Source organism: Carassius carassius, unplaced genomic scaffold (genome assembly GCF_963082965.1).
Source record: "Carassius carassius unplaced genomic scaffold, fCarCar2.1 SCAFFOLD_79, whole genome shotgun sequence".
NCBI lineage: Eukaryota > Metazoa > Chordata > Actinopteri > Cypriniformes > Cyprinidae > Carassius > Carassius carassius.
This window is the reverse complement of record NW_026774991.1, coordinates 209,995-227,500: the sequence shown is the minus strand read 5'-3', so window position 1 is coordinate 227,500 and position 17,506 is coordinate 209,995. Positions and strand designations below refer to the sequence as shown.

Here is a 17,506-nt window from a genome sequence, read left to right as displayed (position 1 = left end):
TTTTTTTTACCTGGAGCTTTTATTTAGTTCCTGGTTCCTGCGGTGGAAACACACTGAGTACCAGCCTTAAGTGCCTAGTTCCTGGGTAAAGTTCCTGCAGTGGAAACGCGGCTTTAGAAACACAATCCCAGCAGTGTGAACTATATAAAAGAGGTTTGTCCAGATTAACTTGAGAAAGTTTGTAAAGCTTGAGATTTGAAGCTCTGCAGTCATGCAGAGACACAACAGATGGTTGCAAAGGGTGTTGTGGATGCTGTTGCAAGTGTTCTTTGGTTGGTTGCTCTCAGGTCACAGGATGGATGTATTGCGAGTTGACATTCTAGCGAGACGCAGTTAAAGATGTGTTAGGTCCTGTAAATTCACTCATAATTTCTAATCAGGTTTGCAATCACCAGATTAATGCTCCTGTGATGCAATGAATTAACTTATAAAAATAGAAATATTTCACGTTAGGTCTCAAGGACTTTTACTAAACCTGCACTAGTCCTGTTTAAGACTAAAACCGGTTTAAAACAGTTTTAGATTGAGTTTAGCTAGGTTCATTCTTTCTGTCTGTCTATGTGAAGCTTTCAATTCTTGATGTGTGTGTATTTTTAGAAATGCTTCTTATCTCTTTCAAAAGCATGAAGGCTGTGGAGACACACTTTCCGTGTGATAATGAGGACATTTTAGGGTTAGAAAATATTATCTTAAAATGAAAACTTATGTCTGTTAGAAGCTTCTCTGAAACAGTGCATATATATATACATATATGTATATAAAACTTTTTGTTCCTGTTGCTCAAGTGGTAGAACATTGCATTAGCAGAGCAAGGTTATGAGTTCAATTACCAGTCTGCTAAAGGCATAAATAATTAAATAATAATAAATATATTATTTTAATGAAAAATAAATGAAAGTAGTTAAGCTACAGTCTTCTCTTCTACATTGAAAGTACATTTTCCCCCACAATAATGTTTATTACAAAAAAAGAATAAGCACTGGAATGTTTTCAGTAAAATATTTGAAAATTTATAAAATATTGTGGTCCAAGTGAAAAAGGAACTGTTTGACTCCGTCGGTCAAGGATTGAGATGCTGTGTCCTTCAGACTAATAAAAGCAACTCCATTTATATTCATACTGATGAGAGATGGTTGTGTTTTGGAAAGTAAATGTGTTTTCTGACTGTTACGTCCCCTGTAGTTAGTAAGCGGTATGGGGAATAACATTTAGTGTTGGGGATTGGCTTCGGTCCAATACCAGGGCAAGCAGTGAAAACAAATGTGCTAAAGGCAAACAACAAGTGTTTTATTTACAAGGTTATTATAGGAAAGCTTATATACAAAAAAAAAAGAAAAAAACAGCCTGCAGTAATGTTTACATTAAAAACAGACAACTAGGGAAAAATAAGGAGTGAATTGGGCGGCAATCAAACAGATGAAATAATCAAAACATAACCCTCTAACTCAATTATCAATTCTACACTAGTTACAGAAAAAAAAAAATCTTCAGTATCCAAAGATACCCTAATATAAACTACTCTCACTAGCTCAAACTAAAAATACAGCAGGTGACGCACACCCCTTACCTAGTGTATAAAACAAAAGTTCACTGCAGGATGAGAAATGTATATCACGTGATATGCTTACCTTTCCTCTCCTTCCTTTCCCTTTGTATACATACGAATCACCAACCAAAAGATATTTAAATGAATGGAGGTCAAACTGAGGTTTATGGTAATGCCGAACACACGCAGATATTCACAAACAACAGCTTAACCACAATACACAAAGTTAGCGTCGGCTAAAAAAATCACAATAACAAAAATACTAGCAACAGGCAACAAGCAAAGCCTCTCTTGCATTGTCAGCATCTTCCTTTTATAGATCCCGATCTCTGCCAGGTGGAACGAATCAGATGACGTCATCACCTCCAACGATGATTGGCAGGAGGCAGGACCAATGGCGTAGCACTAAGAAAGGGAAAATAAAGATGAACCAAAAGAGAGAAGAGAAAAGAAAACACCACAAAATGACACCAGCCGTAACACTGACACTTAACAACTACTAGAGGGACAACAGTAATCACTGAATGAAGACTGTTTAGACATACAACAACGAAGTAAAACAAAAAAAGTGTCTTTAATGGTGTCAGAAGCTTGTGTGCTAATATTCTGCTCATTCCAAAGGCTTTGACATGTGCACTGCTTGGTTGAGTGTGTGTATGAGTGCTAGTCATCTTTTCCAGACTCATTTAGAAATGCTGCAACATCAGTGAACTCAAGATCTGCCTCTGCATCAGTTTCTTCATCATCTTCAGCAGAATCTGAACCATTGTCTAAAGTGGTTAACGCTGCTTAGCTTTGAAGGCTGAGTTCCACGTGAACACTTTCCAGCATATCTGTGTCTTCCCTTGATCCTCAGGCCTTGAGGAGATCTCTGAATCTGTCCAGTCAAACTCTTAGTTTTAACAGACCATGTATCTGTGTCTGTTATTCCTGCTCAGAGAGAACTTCACAAACATCTGCCTTCATGGAAGCATTGCTCATCCAACATTTTGACCAGTGTCTTTCTAAACATCACTATCATCTAGACATTGGTTTGAATAATTCTTTAAAATCTCCCCTTTCAAAAATACTGAGGGGATGAAGACCCTGAGTAACAAAGTCAGGACCATATTGCTGAAGATTTCCTAGGACCCTGGTCTTGTGGAATTCTGTTCTCAAAGGAGGGGACTATCATCTTATTTCTGAATTGTTGCTGTGTTCTCTGTATTTCTTACAGTTTAGACAGAAGCAGTCGCTGAATGGGGACAGAACAAATGGGGGAAAAGCAAACATTACAAAGGAAAAATTAACTAATGGCATTATAATTTTAAAAATAATAATAATAATAATAATTATTATTATTATTATTATTATGCAAGACAGAAATATATTAGCCTGATCATTTAATATATTACCACACTACAAAATAAAGGCATGTTTCAGAATTTCTGGATTTTCTTCCATCATGGATAGTAGTGATTGTTAAATTTGAAATATTAACCCACTCCTGAAAATCATGACATCATTAATGATAATCATATAACTCCTTAAAAATAACCCCAAGAAAATTTATTACCTTGTTACTTGCCAGTTGTTAGAATACTATATGGATTGGATTTTAACTGCTGTTACTCGCAAAATGTTATAAAAAAAATGTATATATATATATATATATATACAATTATATGAATATGTAAACATAAAGCTGTAAGATGCGTGATATCCCAATAGATGTTGGCAATCCACTATTTTAGTAAGCAATCTGGTAAAAGATGCTGCGCTAGATGTGAATCTAGTGTTGTGCACATGTTTGTGTGATGGATGAGTTTTAGGGTCAGGTGTTGAGTTAGCTGATAGAAAATCAGAGGAAATCTATGCAGTATCTTCACTGATATAGTAAAAGAAAGTGTTATCAGTGACAGCAGTCAATGCTAGTCAAACAGGAAAAGCAAGTAAAATGTTCTTTGAATGTCATTTCATGCTTACTTTCCCTCACTCGCCTCCATATCTCTGTAGTTAGTCATGAATCTGTCTCAGACTGTTATTCTGAGCAGTTTGAAGAGCTTCTTCTTCTTCTTACCTTGATTTCATTGTGTTTCTGCAGCCGGTGGGGTTTGTCAGTTTTGACAGTCGCTCAGAAGCAGAGGCTGCTAAGAACGCCCTGAACGTAAGTTTAACGCTTCATCTTGACATACAACCACTAAAAAAAGACCAAAGGCTCCTCGTGTGGTGATTCTGACAGAAGACACTTTCAATCACACACACACACACACACACACACACACACACACACACACACACACACACACACACACACACACATACTTGTTGGTATATGTGGTTTATGGGGACTTCGTAATGGTTTTTATTCTGAACTGTACATTCTATGTCTCTACACCTAACCCTAGACCTCACAGGAAACTCTGTGCTGTTTCATATTTTCAATACACACATTTATGTGTGATTTATATGAAAAGTGGGGATATGGGATAATGTCTTGAGAAGTCACCTTCTCCTTGTAATACCTATGTTATACCCTTGTCATTATACCAATATATGTCCTGATATGTCACAAACACACACACACACGCTCTTTATAGCAGCGGTAATTGTGGGAATATGATCAGATGCCACTTTTACCTTGGAATGGAGACAATCGACAGATTAAAGAGCTTCATCTTACTCTCTTTCTCTGTCTCTCTGGTTTTCATTGATCAGGATTTGGTTGTAATCTCAGTGTGAAGAGGAGAGACTTAACCTTGAGAAGATTTAGATGCACACATAATGAAGACAGTATTAATTAAAATGGCTTTGTTTTGTATTTGGTTGTTTCCCATGTATTTGTATAGGTTACTCTTTTAAAGTGAACTGTACAAAGCTGGTTAGTTTTTGATTGCAGTTGATGTGTGAATTTCATCTAAACTTGATGTCTATTTTGACTCGTAGATGAGCTATTTCTTATGTCACACAGAAAGCTAGTGTACAGAAATACAGAAAGTATTTTTAATAGGGCTGCTCCGATCACGATCGGCCGATCGTTATGCGCATCTCGTCAGTAAAGCCAGTTCTCTAATCAGAGGTAAATTCCCTCAGGTGCGTGATTTCACAAAGAGCAGCTGTTACTACACAGAGCCGTTGTTAACTGAGAAGATTCGCAAACAAACGCTGAAAATGAACGTGGATTTGCGCATCTTCTCAGTTAACAATGGCTCCGTGTAGTAACAGCTGCTCTATGTGAAATCACGCACCTGATGGAATATACCGCTGATTAGAGAACCGGCTTTACTGACGAGATGCGCATAACGATCGGCCGATCGTGATCGAAGCAGCCCTTATTTTTAATATAGTTCATCTCTTTGTTTCTAATGTAAAATTTAATTAGATGTAAATTTTCAATTGGGGGAAGATCTGCAGAAGTGTTTAATGTGCAAGAACAGCCTCCAGTCGTCCGAGTTTAACTCCACAAAACACAAATCTTCACAAGCAGACTTTCTTTGTCATTTGAAAATGCAGAATACTTAATTTTCAAAGCTGAAGCTGTTGTCCTTTCTGATATGAGTGTGTGTGTGTGTGATCACTGGCTGCATTAGAAGCCCATCTCAAACTCCATTATTGGCAGTATTGAGGGTCAAAGGTTTCACTGCCAATCCAAACTTCTGGGAGTCTGCTGGCGAGGACATCCAGAGTCCAGATCGAGCCACTTTTTGATCAGCTATGACAGCATTAAATCCACATATGGTAGTTTTTATTGTCCGGGTGGGTCAGAGCGTTATGAAGCATATGTAATACTGAATCTATTGTGGTGGAAGACAAACTGCAGTCGATCTTTGGAGTCTGGAATGACGTTCTTCAGCATTTCTTATAGCAATGTTTTCCCTGATACCTCTGACCCATCATAACAGACCTGACATCCACTGCATTATGAATGAGATGAAAGAGCACACATCATGTCAAGTGATGTGAGGATGAGGTTGATCCAGCACGTTTGCTGTAAATGTTTGTTCCTCTTTGTCAGGGCGTTCACTTTGACCCAGATATTCCCCAGACTTTACGGCTGGAGTTTGCCAAAGCCAACACCAAGATGTCCAAGAGCAAACTAGTAGGAATCCCAAACCCTTCGCCGTCCAGACAGAGTCCTGGCCCTCCCTGTGTCACTCGAGAGACCTGTGAGTAAAACACACTCAAGCGTTTGTATAACTATATCTAGATCTCTTTATCTAAAACTGAGACAGTATGACTGCAGACTTATCCAAACTCCGAGAGAGCCTGTAACCACAAAACATCCTGCAGATCTGGGCCTGTATACACAAAACATTCTTCTCCTAAATGGCAATAAACATGTTCTCTTAAAACCAATTCATAATCCTGCTGAGACAAACTTTTACTAAGGAGAAGTAGAAGGAGAGGTCTTCAGTTCTGACTAAGGGTTAGGATGATGTCAGCATGCTTATTAACTACTCACACAGTGATTGGCTGATAGTCTCTGTCAGAGATTTATTCATAGAAATAATCTTGCCATATTCAATTAAAGGTTTAAAAATGAAAATGTTAATAAACACATTCAAATAAAGATTTTAAAATGCAGGATAAGTGTCACTGATTAAACAAGTATATGTTCAGCTAATTGTTAGCCTCTTACTCTTGCTCTAGTAAACGATCTGAGCACAGATTGCCAGAAACAGCTATTTAAATATTGTTTAAAGATCGTGGCTTGGTCTTATAGTGACTTTGGACTCCTCTTCACGCTTCCTTACCTTTCACAGATTTAGGAGCTAGTTTAAGTGTCAAAACACCTTGTGAAATACTCTTAGAGCAAAAAATTAGGAGACCTAAATTTATGACTGACAGGCCCTTTATTTTTAATTTTTTTTCCTAAATCGGGGAGTTATGAGCTACATTTAGCCTTAAGATGTTTTGTGAATACGGCTCTGAGATCCATCTACTGGCTTCAACACATTTTACTCAGGAACACACCATGCAATGGTAGCATGATCAAATTAATATTCATGTGCTATAACCAGATTTTTTACCCGTAATCCTCTGCAACACACAAGCTTCATCTCTCTTTATTTGATTTTGGTTTAGGATTTACTCATATAAAATAATCTGTGGCTGTCAGACACCTCAGATGAATAAAAAATGCTCTCTTAGAAATCAGTTCAGCCCTCCTGAATCCTGTATTCATTGTCAGTGTGTCATTCTGTCGACAGGACAGATCGAGCTTTTTAAGTATTCTCATCTGACTGTGCTGTACCTAGTGGGCCTGTAGTTTATGAGGCTCAAATCACCTGCACTGTTGTCCACATGGACAAAATGGTGAGACTGTTCTGCTAAGACACATTTACATGGATTGGGAAGTTTAAGTCACAATGCGGTGCACAGCTTAACTCACACTCATCTACATTCTTCATCTACAGCGATATCGTTGACTTGATTGCAAATAAATGCACAGACACTATTTAACTGAACAGAGATGACATCACTGAATTCAATGATTAACTGCCTTTAACTGTCATTTGCATTATTGACACACTGTTTTCCTAATGAATGTTGTTCAGTTGCTTTGACGCAATGTATTTTGTTTAAAGCGCTATGTAAATAAAGGTGACTTGACTTGACTTGACACTCGCCCTGTTGTTTGTTCAGATGACATGAGTGTTCCTGCGCTGTACGCCAGCGGTCCTGAGGTGTGGGCGTCTTACCCACTGTACCCTGCTGAGCTGCCTCCGCCGGCTTACCCCTACAGCTCCTTGCTGCAAACTCAGGTAACAGACATGTCTGTGCATCAAACAGCTGCATGATTCCCACAAAGACACTGCAATGTTAACAATCATACATCTGTGGGTCGTGAATGCTGCTAATTTACTAAAGGGGACATCAGATGCCCATTTTACACAAGTTGGTATTATTCTTTAGGCTCTTCAGGAAATGTCTACAAAACATTCTGGTTACAACACCCTTTTTGCCTTGTCAAAACCAGCTCTGTGCACAGCGAGCCATTTCAGTTCATGATGTCCCTTTAAATGCTAATGAGCTGCTGCTCACCCCACCCCTCTCTTCTGTTTCTTGTGTAAAAGACAACTAATCGACTGCATCCTCAGTGGCTCTCATTTCAGGACAAGATAGAGTTATTTGGATTTTTATCAATGCATGGTGGATGTGTCCACACACTGCTGCACATTTACATGCAAATACCATGTAAAATGTAATTTTTAATCTAATGTCCCCTTTGAACAAATGCATCTGCACTATAAAAATTAAAGGTTGAAAAATATATCATCAAGTTGTTTTGGACAATATTGGAGTTTTGCCGATACCCAAAATGCTGATATTTTTCAACTCATTTTGGCTGATAGCTGATACCTATATATAGACACCAAATCTTTCCTGTGTGGAAATTATAAGTACATTCTTACTAACCCTAACCCTAGGTCCCAAGAATGGATTATTTTCTTTTTTTAAAATGTTTTTTTAATTATTCCTGAGGTGTACTTATATTGTTAGTATATACTATATAAAAGGTGCTGGAAGAGGTGCTAGTGAGGCCAGCAGGGGGTGCTCACCCTGTGGTCTGTGTGGGTCCTAGCGCCCCAGTGTAGTGATTGGGACACTATACTGTCAACAAGCACTGTCCTTCGGATGAGACGTTAAACTGTGGTCCTGACTCTCTGTGGCCAGTAAAAATCCCAGCCTTTCGAAAAGAGTAGAGGTGTGACCTCGGCATCCTGGCTAAATTCGCCCATTGGCCTCCGACCATCATGGTCTCCTAACAATCCCCATATCTGCTGATTGGCTTCATCACTCTGTCTCCTCTCCACCAGTAAGCTGGTATGTGCTGGGCGTTTTGGCGCAATATGGCTGCCGTCGCACCATCCAGGTGGATGCTGCACACTAGTGGTGGATGAGGAGATACCCCCTGTCTATGTAAAGCACTTTGAGTGCCTAGAAAAGCGCTATATAAATGTAATGAATTATTATTATTATTATTATTATTATGATTTTTACATTTAAAATGTAGAAATAAAAGGCATTTTTATAACCTGATTTTAGCCCTCTGGCTTGAATGCTCTGTTTGAAGGGGTGTGGCTGCTGCGAGACTCAGAGTGAACAACAACTGTTGTGATTGGCTGACATCTTTGCATTCGAAATGCGCATTACATCTGTAACCTTCTCAAATACTTTTACTATGTATATATATATATATATATATATATATATATATATATATATATTTTTTTTTTACTATTACAGCTGTTAGTAAAATTGAGATTAACGAATCGTGGAAGTGTTGATTATAGCATTATTAGATCTTTTCCCATCAAATGAAAAGCTGCAGTGATGAGCATTGAGTAGACAGATTCTGTGTATCGCGTGAATGCATTGATCTTGTCATTGCAACACATTTTCTCTAACACAATGCTTTCACAACAACTAACAGCAAACACAATATTGACATGAAAACAGTAAAAGTTTCATTGTGCAGCATAACAGTCATTCATTATAACTGCAGTTTGGGCAAGTGTGCAGATATACTCGCGATGTGTGATTGACAGCTCCGAACAAAGGAGCATTCTTTGATCGCTCTCTGTAGTTAAATCGCAATTTAAATAACAGATTTGTTTCATGCTATGCTACTAAGAGAAACAATGTGAAGTTGATCGTTTAGTCACTGGCTTGATTCACTGATGCATAAACAGTATTCAACGATTTAGAAAGAAAGTCTGTGTGAACTTGAATAATTAGCTACACATCAGAAATCACTGATCAGGCATTAAAGGAGCATTGCGTAGGTTCTGAAATTTGTAACCGTTACTGACACCAGTGGCCGTTAGAAGAACTGCAACCAGTCTCATGCTCATTATCAGTGCGCACGCTCTTTTTTTTTTACTTACGAGGAGTGTCCGTGGGTGTCTGAATTGTGCTGGAGGCTGGTCGCTTCTTTCCATCCGCAGAGTCCATTTGAAAACACTATTGCCGCTGTTACTATAATGGCTGGCGTGCCATACGGTTGTAAGCCCAAGTAGACGAGAACGCGCATGACATCACATTTTGTGAATTTTCGCTCCAATTCAGGCCCGACTCCTCCACACACAATTGAGCCTACAGGCTGATAGAGGCAACCGTGGTGGACAGTCGAGGTGTCATTCTTTTTTTTACATCATGGTTGGCTCATACATGTACAAATGAAAAATCTATCTTTAAGATTTTTTTTTAAGTAAAAACCATAGCTCCTTTAATGAACACTGTTACTCACTGTATGGGGCGGTGCTGTCGAATCCCTATCGTAAAAATCTGTAACACCTGTGCTGACATTGCGACTGAATTAAATGTAAATGTTTGGGCGGGCAAAGCATAGAAAGGGGAGGTAACCTTTCCCCTTATGACGACATCCAGATCGGCCGTCTGAGCTCTTGTTTTCTCAAAGACAGAGCAGGACACCCAGGGCTTGGTTTAAATCTATCGAAATTTCAAGCCACTGGGGGACCATAAACAGGCTAGAGAAACTAGTATTAATGTTAAAAAAAACCTCATAAAGTTAAATTTTCATGTCATGGGACCTTTAACTATCAATAAACTATATATCAATTTCTATTTGTATTTTACTTTCATCACCCACCCTGCTCTCCAAGATATCAGCATCAGCCTTTAAAATACCTACATATCAGTCGAACATTAGTAAAGATCCTAACTGCAGTGAATGAGAAGCTGTTACAGCCCAATAGTGGCCTCCTGCTTTAAAAAGTGTGTCCTTCACCAGAGCTGTACTCACTATTAGAACAGGTTATAGATTACTATTCACCCTCTGGCTGCATTTACACTGGGCCTTAACATGCAACATGTATCTGGATGTTGTCCAAATACACATTGAAAAGACAAGTGTAAACGCATTTCTGATGGCAATGCTATCCGATCAGTGTGTCCTGGTCCAGAGGTAGTCAAGGACACATTGATCGGTTATCCAGAAAAAGAAGTGTGCTGATGTTGACAAGTTTAAATGCACCATGTTCTGATTGACTGGTGATCCAATGTTGATGCAGATGATCTTACTCCAGTTTCTTGTGTCAGATTCGCTGGCTGCCAATTGCGGACGCAACCAATCAGGGCTGGAAGAACCGACAGTTTTGTTGACGTCTGTGTGTGAGTATAACACACACACACACCCACAGAAAGTGTCCTTATAAACCATGTTTACATTGTAATACCCTCATTAACATATATTCAAATACACACAGAGTGAACACAAGATTTCTAAATGACACGCCTGTGAAAAATACAGTAACTCCTTCATCCATGAACACCTTTAGCTCAAGTCCAGGCATTTCAAGGTCATGGCTGTCCACTGAATCTTGTTTTGTTAAATCAGGAAATTCTGTCTCTTTGTGAGAAGAAACCAAACTGATCTTGGTGAGGAGCTGAAGGCGTTCTGTCTGTTTCTGCAGTCTGAGAACGGTTTCATGTTTTTCAGTCTGCAGGTGCAGCAGTGACACAGATGACATCCTCATCTTTTCAGTCTTTCTTTGTTCATCTTTACTACTCTCCGGTCTGTCTTCTGCCAGAAACAGATACGTGAAACCGGAAACAAGAAGTGAGTGACTGTTGTGTAAGTGAAACATTCAATCAGCAGCGAGGTCGTGAAATGAGCCAGCCATGTAGGAAATAATAGTCAGTTTAGTGTCATACATATAGGGCTCTGTTTACACCTGGTCACTTCATGTGTTTTCTCTGATAGGATATCTATCTGATTTTCAGATTTATACTTGACAACATGAACGTGTTTCTGCAAAACAAATATAAGTCCAATCTTCAATTCCCGTGCTATATACAGTTCACCTCAAGGAAAGCAACAGTTAAACACTGCATTTTGTTCATCATCAGCTAATTTCAAGATCAGAGACCACAACAAGAGTGAGAGCGGCATCAGCACCTGCGACATTCATTCAGTTTTATTTGCATCCATTTGTGTGTCGGTCTGCTGAAATATGGAAGCAGATTAGACTCAATAATACTTCACACAAAAGACACGGTGTACACATGTATCCCAATTCACATGCATGAAACTTAATTCACATGCACAAAAAAAAAAAAAAACATATACACTTTTATATATAATTCACCTGCACAAAATAAGAAAAAAAAATATGATTCACAAATGCAAAACCCAATTCACAGATGTACAACTGCATACAAAGTAGACTTGTACTCTTAAGCCAGTCAGATTTTAGCTTGTCAATTGACCAATCATAACCAACTGTGGGCGTGGCTACTTGGATGTTATGTCATCAATGCGAGACCACGGTTCAAGTCACGGGAGAGGTTTGTTCAGCTGATTGTCTCATTTCAAATAACTAGCCTTGTAAATGTGTATTATTTTATCTTTGCATGCTTAAAACTTGAAAGTAAAATCATTGAGACACTCGTTACTGTGACAAGTGTTAGCCAGCAGCTACTGTTTAGTCCAGAGTGTGTTATGATTTAATATTGGTCGATTCTTATGTTTATTTAATAAATAATCATTATTCATGTTGATGACATACCACATTAAGATATTAGATTTACAAAATAAGGTTTTGACTGATGGGACATTTTGCAAATACATTTTTTCAAGCAGTCTCTTGTGTCTCTTGCAGAGCTTGTCTTGTGTATAAAGTCCTGCGATGGCACACATTCAGCTGATGATGTTTGTTATAACATGCACACAACGTAAACCATGTACATTTCATTTTAGTTTGTTTATGCTGAAAATAATATTTATTTCAGAATTGTGAGGCTGATGATGTACAAATTACATAGATAACCATGACCCTGCTGCTCCTCATTCATCCCCAGCTTATGAGGCGATGTGAATCTAGAAATTTCATTTGTAACTGTAACTCTTTCAAAACAGTCATGCTCCAACCCATCCATTTTGACAGTTTCAACAGATTTTTTTAAATCTACACTTCTTTTAGAGAGGTACCCAATGACTTTTTTCATTTTAAGGCATAAAGCTTTGTTATGCATTGTTAAATGGGCTAGAAGTTCTTCAGTCAAAGGGTATTAAACATCATTTACACTGAATTTACACTGCTAGTATAGTGTCCCATTTAGAGTCTTTAGCATTCTTTAAAAGTAAATGTGATGGCCGAATAATAAATACATGTAATACATTGTACAATCTGACTTTGCTGCAGCCTGGAATTGAACTACTGGGGTTGTCTGGTCAGAGGAGAACTGGCCCCCCCAACTGAGCCTGGTTTCTCCCAAGGTTTTTTTTCTCCATTCTGTCACCGATGGAGTTTCGGTACCTTGCTGCGGTCGCCTCTGGCTTGCTTAGTTGGGGTCACTTCATCTACAGCGATATCGTTGACTTGATTGCAAATAAATGCACAGACACTATTTAACTGAACAGAGATGACATCACTGAATTCAATGATGAACTGCCTTTAACTGTCATTTTGCATTATTGACACTGTTTTGCTAATGAATGTTGTTCAGTTGCTTTGACGCAATGCATTTTGTTTAAAGTGCTGTATAAATAAAGGTGACTTGACTTGACATTGTGAAAAGTTAATGAATCAAATGTTTTAGATCCAGTCTTCACTATTTCTCCCTCTGTCAGGGCATGCCAGATTTTCTTGTGATATTGAAAGCAGTTAAAGGGGGGGCTACGATGGTGTTTCATATATTCAGAGTTGTTCACAGTGTTAAAGAGATGAATTCTCATGCTAAATATGGCCAAAGTTTAAAATAAAGTCTCCAAAATTTATGCGCTGAAAATCTTGCCCGCACACACACCGATCAGAAGAGAGTGAGGCCACGCACATCAATGTGTTTCATCTGGAAATTGTTGGCAGCACTGCATAAGATTTGTTTGGAAATGTCTCTCAATAAATGCATTTTTGGATGTGAGGTAAAGTTTACCATGTTCAGCTTCCCAAAGAACCCAGCGTTACACAAACAGTGGATGCAGTTTACTTTTCCGGGGCAGCAACGGAGTGTAGCAAGTGCGTTTGTGTGTTCTCGTCATTTCAGTGATGGCACGCCTTCAGGAGCCCGGCTTTTTCCGGAGATAATCGGAAAGCTCTATTTTTCTTTAATAATTATGATAAAACTAAATAATTTTTTGGAGATATGAACAATGCAGAACTACTCTATAGGTACTCAAGATTAAAATGAGATTAGGTGAAACTGTGTATGTTATGTACCTTTTAACACCTCGCCTTGTTAACTCTTATACTTTTACAAGAGACACAGATACAGAAAGTGCAGGAAGCATTATATGATTGTATATATATATATATATATATATATATATATATATATATATACAGAGGTGGAAAGAGTACAAAAATATTCTACTCAAGTAAAAGTACCATTACATTAATGAAATTTTACTAAAGTACAAGTAAAAGTACCAGTCTAAAAATCTACTCAAGTAAAAGTAAAAAGTAGCTCATTTAAAATTTACTCAGAGTAAAAATTACTTAGTTACATTTTAACAGTGGGAGGGAGTCAAAAATGGGACAGGCCAAGGGTGTCAAACTCAGTTCCTGGAGGGCCACAGTCCTGCACAGTTTAGATTTAACCCTAATTAAACACACCCGATCAAGCTAATCTAATCATTTACGCTGAGTCCCAATTCGCATACTATCCGTCCTAAATAGTATACGAAACTAGAATTAGTACGTCACAAATCGTAGTATGTTGAAAAGAGTATTCCAAAGATACCCGGATGGTCTACTATTTCGAAGTGCAGATCAATGCACACTCTAATGGCTAATATTGCCCACAACCCATTGCGTGCGGGAGGGAGGAGCTTTGCGATGGCTTTGATACACACATTGCACATGAACGTCAGAACCAGCCGCCTCACAAACGACCTGCGTTTGGTTCTACGACGATGCCGCCCTGCTTCTTCACCCCTCAACTTGGTAGAAGAACACAATTGTAAAATGTATTGTGAAACAAAAACAATGAGAAAAAAAGATGGGAATAGTAAATTAAATTTTATTGGACATACAAGAATGAATGAAACGTTAACAGTTGTGGTGTGCGTAACTAGGCCACCACGTCGTTCATGTTGCATGACGTCATCGAAGTATGTCCCAGAACGTGCATACTCTTTTGCTACACACTCAAAAGTATGTACTTTTTCCTCACAAAAAAAGTACATACTTTTAGGTCGTAGTATAAGTAGGCTAATTGGAACTCAGCATTAGGTTTATTTGAAAACTACATGATATGTGTGCTGGAGCAGGGTTAGAACTAAACTCTGCAGGGCTATGGCCCTCCAGGAACTGAGTTTGACACCCCTGGGATAGGTCTATTAATCTCAAACTAGTTATTTTTAATTAAAGGAATCAGTTATTTAGAATAATAAAACATTTGGGCTGTTACCAGGCAAATCAGTATCAACAAACTCATCTTTTAATGCAGAGGAAATGCAGAAGATTCATTGGAAGTGGCATTTAGATGTATTACACTGTTTAGTGCCGGACAAGAATGCATTTAACCTGCAGTTACAAATGCATGAATAATGTTTTGATATACAAGACATAAAATGTTGAATACTCATTTGAAATGATAAGAAATTAATTATTTTTAAAAAAATCAAAAGATACTTTAAATGTGAAATTAAAATGGCGAGTATGTGTCAGCAAGTCACTGTTAATAAGTGAGTCATTGCGATTGAACCGAATCATTTAAACGGGTGATTCATTCAGGAACGAAACACTGTCACGTTGCTCAGAGACGCAAAACTGTGCTTTGGTGGCTGTGTTTGGAATTATTTTCTGTTGTAGAAATAGAGCTAAAAAAGGCAATATGGTGTCTAAAACGCAAGTCTCTTAATTAACTTGTTTACTGAACTGTTATATATATATATGTATGTATATATTCATGATGATTTTTGGAGGAAAAGATGGCATTCTTTGTGTGATTTTGATTTAATATATGAAATTATATAAATATGTGAATTTTCTGCCCCTATATCTTCAATTTTGTGATCATTCTAAATGCATTTTAGGAGACTGAATCACACAGTAAAAGAACGCACTATAAATGTGCGCGCACATCATTAAAACAAAAAATATTATAATATTGCAGACGATATATATAGCACACTCCTCACCACTGTCTTTGTGGCTAATTTGTGCAAAACCTCTTGCTAAAATGTCAAAGCTTAATTTTAACCACCAATGCAACGATGCAATTATTTAGCTTACCTCTACATTCTTGCGAAGGGTTGATGTCTTGTCGAGATTTTATAAGCTGCTAGTTTGTCCTAGACAAGTACAGCTTACACTGCATAATAGAGCATACATATGGCCAGGGGTTCACTTCATTTCCTTCGAGTTCAACTTCAGAATATGACGGGGTTTCGTTTTCAGTGGTGTCTGCACCACTAACGCCTGTTTTGTCCGTCTGCATCTTTCTTGTGATTTTAGCGCCAGTTTGCCCTCCTGCCCATTATTTACTGACGTAGTTTCCATGGAGCGGTTTATTTTTTTAGTTATTTGTTTTTTACTCAGTAATTAATGTGTTTTAAAATGTAGCGAAGTACAATACTTTAAACAAAATATACTTAAGTAAAAGTAAAATTACAGATTTAAAAAATTACTTTAAAAAGTATTAGTACACAAAAAAGCTACTCAATTACAGTAACGCGAGTAAATGTAATTCGTTACTTTCCACCTCTGTATATATATATATATTATACATTATATATGAGATGATGACATCACTGAATTCAATGATGAACTGCCTTTAACTCTCATTTTGCATTATTGACACACTGTTTTTCTAATTAATGTTGTTCAGTTGCTTTGATGTAATCCTTTTTGTTTAAAGCGCTATATAAATAGAGGTGACTTGACTTATATAAAGTGATAAAATCACTGAATAATGTTTACTGAACAATCTTTGCTGCATTCCTTTTTATGATCATGATTATAGTCTGTCATTGTCTGACCAGCATAAACTCCTCAACTGTTACCAAGCAAATAAAATCTCTGCTTCCCAACATCATCTGGTGCATTGTAATCTCAAAGATTTTTACATCACAACACAACACAACACAACACAAGACTAAACTTTTACATTGATAATTGTTAATCACAGTAATCATAATTATAATTAGTCGATCGACAGGCTGATTGGCTAAAGAGTACGAGTGTCTCACGTAGGAGGAGTTTGTTGCCAGGAAAGTCTCAAAATCACACAAATCCAAGGCTGTTCACACATCCAAAGTCCATGAAGAACTCCTGAATTTTATGTAAATATTCTACATTTTTGTACACAGTTGTACTTCTGTGAATTGGGTTTTGGATTTTTGAAACGTATCTTATAAATGTATATTGTTATTATATTCTCATAATAAGAATAAGCATATATGTATATATATATATATATATATATATATATATATATGTATATCCGTGCATGTGAATTGGCATATTCATGTGTGCATTGCGTCTTTTGCGTGAATTAGTAGTCAAAGTCAAAGTCAAAGTCAAAGTCACCTTTATTTATATAGCGCTTTAAACAAAATACATTGCGTCAAAGCAACTGAACAACATTCATTAGGAAAACAGTGTCAATAATGCATAAATAATAGTTAAAGGCAGTTCATCATTGGATTCAGTTATGTCATCTCTGAAGTAGTAGTAGTAAATAGTACTTGAGTCTAGTCTGCTTCCATACTGAACAGATGATCAGATACTCATCCGTAGAGATGCGTGTTGCATTAGCCCTGTCATATCTGACATTACATCTGATTACATGTCATATAGGCTATAACATGCTCTCACATGTTTATTATTTAACATTTTGGAAGGAATAAAATTTCCAATTGTGGTTTCAATAACCAGATGCATTTACACTTTTTCCAGTTTCCTCTGAATTTGACCCAGACCACCTCCTGAAGCGATCTGAGTGATTGGATTTAAATCTGTCTAGAAAGCATTCCAGGGATGAAGATGATAAGAATTGTTGACAAAATCC

General features: G+C 37.5%; 1 protein-coding gene across 1 annotated transcript in view; it reads left to right on the top strand.

The window, feature by feature from the left end:
• The window catches only part of rbpms (RNA binding protein, mRNA processing factor), a 13,714-nt gene extending 2,270 nt beyond the window's left edge, over positions 1-11,444 (top strand). Inside the window, exons 4-8 of the mRNA XM_059546893.1 lie at positions 3,630-3,692; positions 5,541-5,691; positions 7,172-7,290; positions 10,592-10,663; positions 10,992-11,444. Coding sequence (XP_059402876.1) covers positions 3,630-3,692; positions 5,541-5,691; positions 7,172-7,290; positions 10,592-10,654 — 396 coding nt within the window. The 3' untranslated portion in view covers positions 10,655-10,663; positions 10,992-11,444. The remainder of the gene's footprint in view (positions 1-3,629; positions 3,693-5,540; positions 5,692-7,171; positions 7,291-10,591; positions 10,664-10,991) is intronic.
• The last annotated feature ends 6,062 nt before the right edge of the window (positions 11,445-17,506 follow it).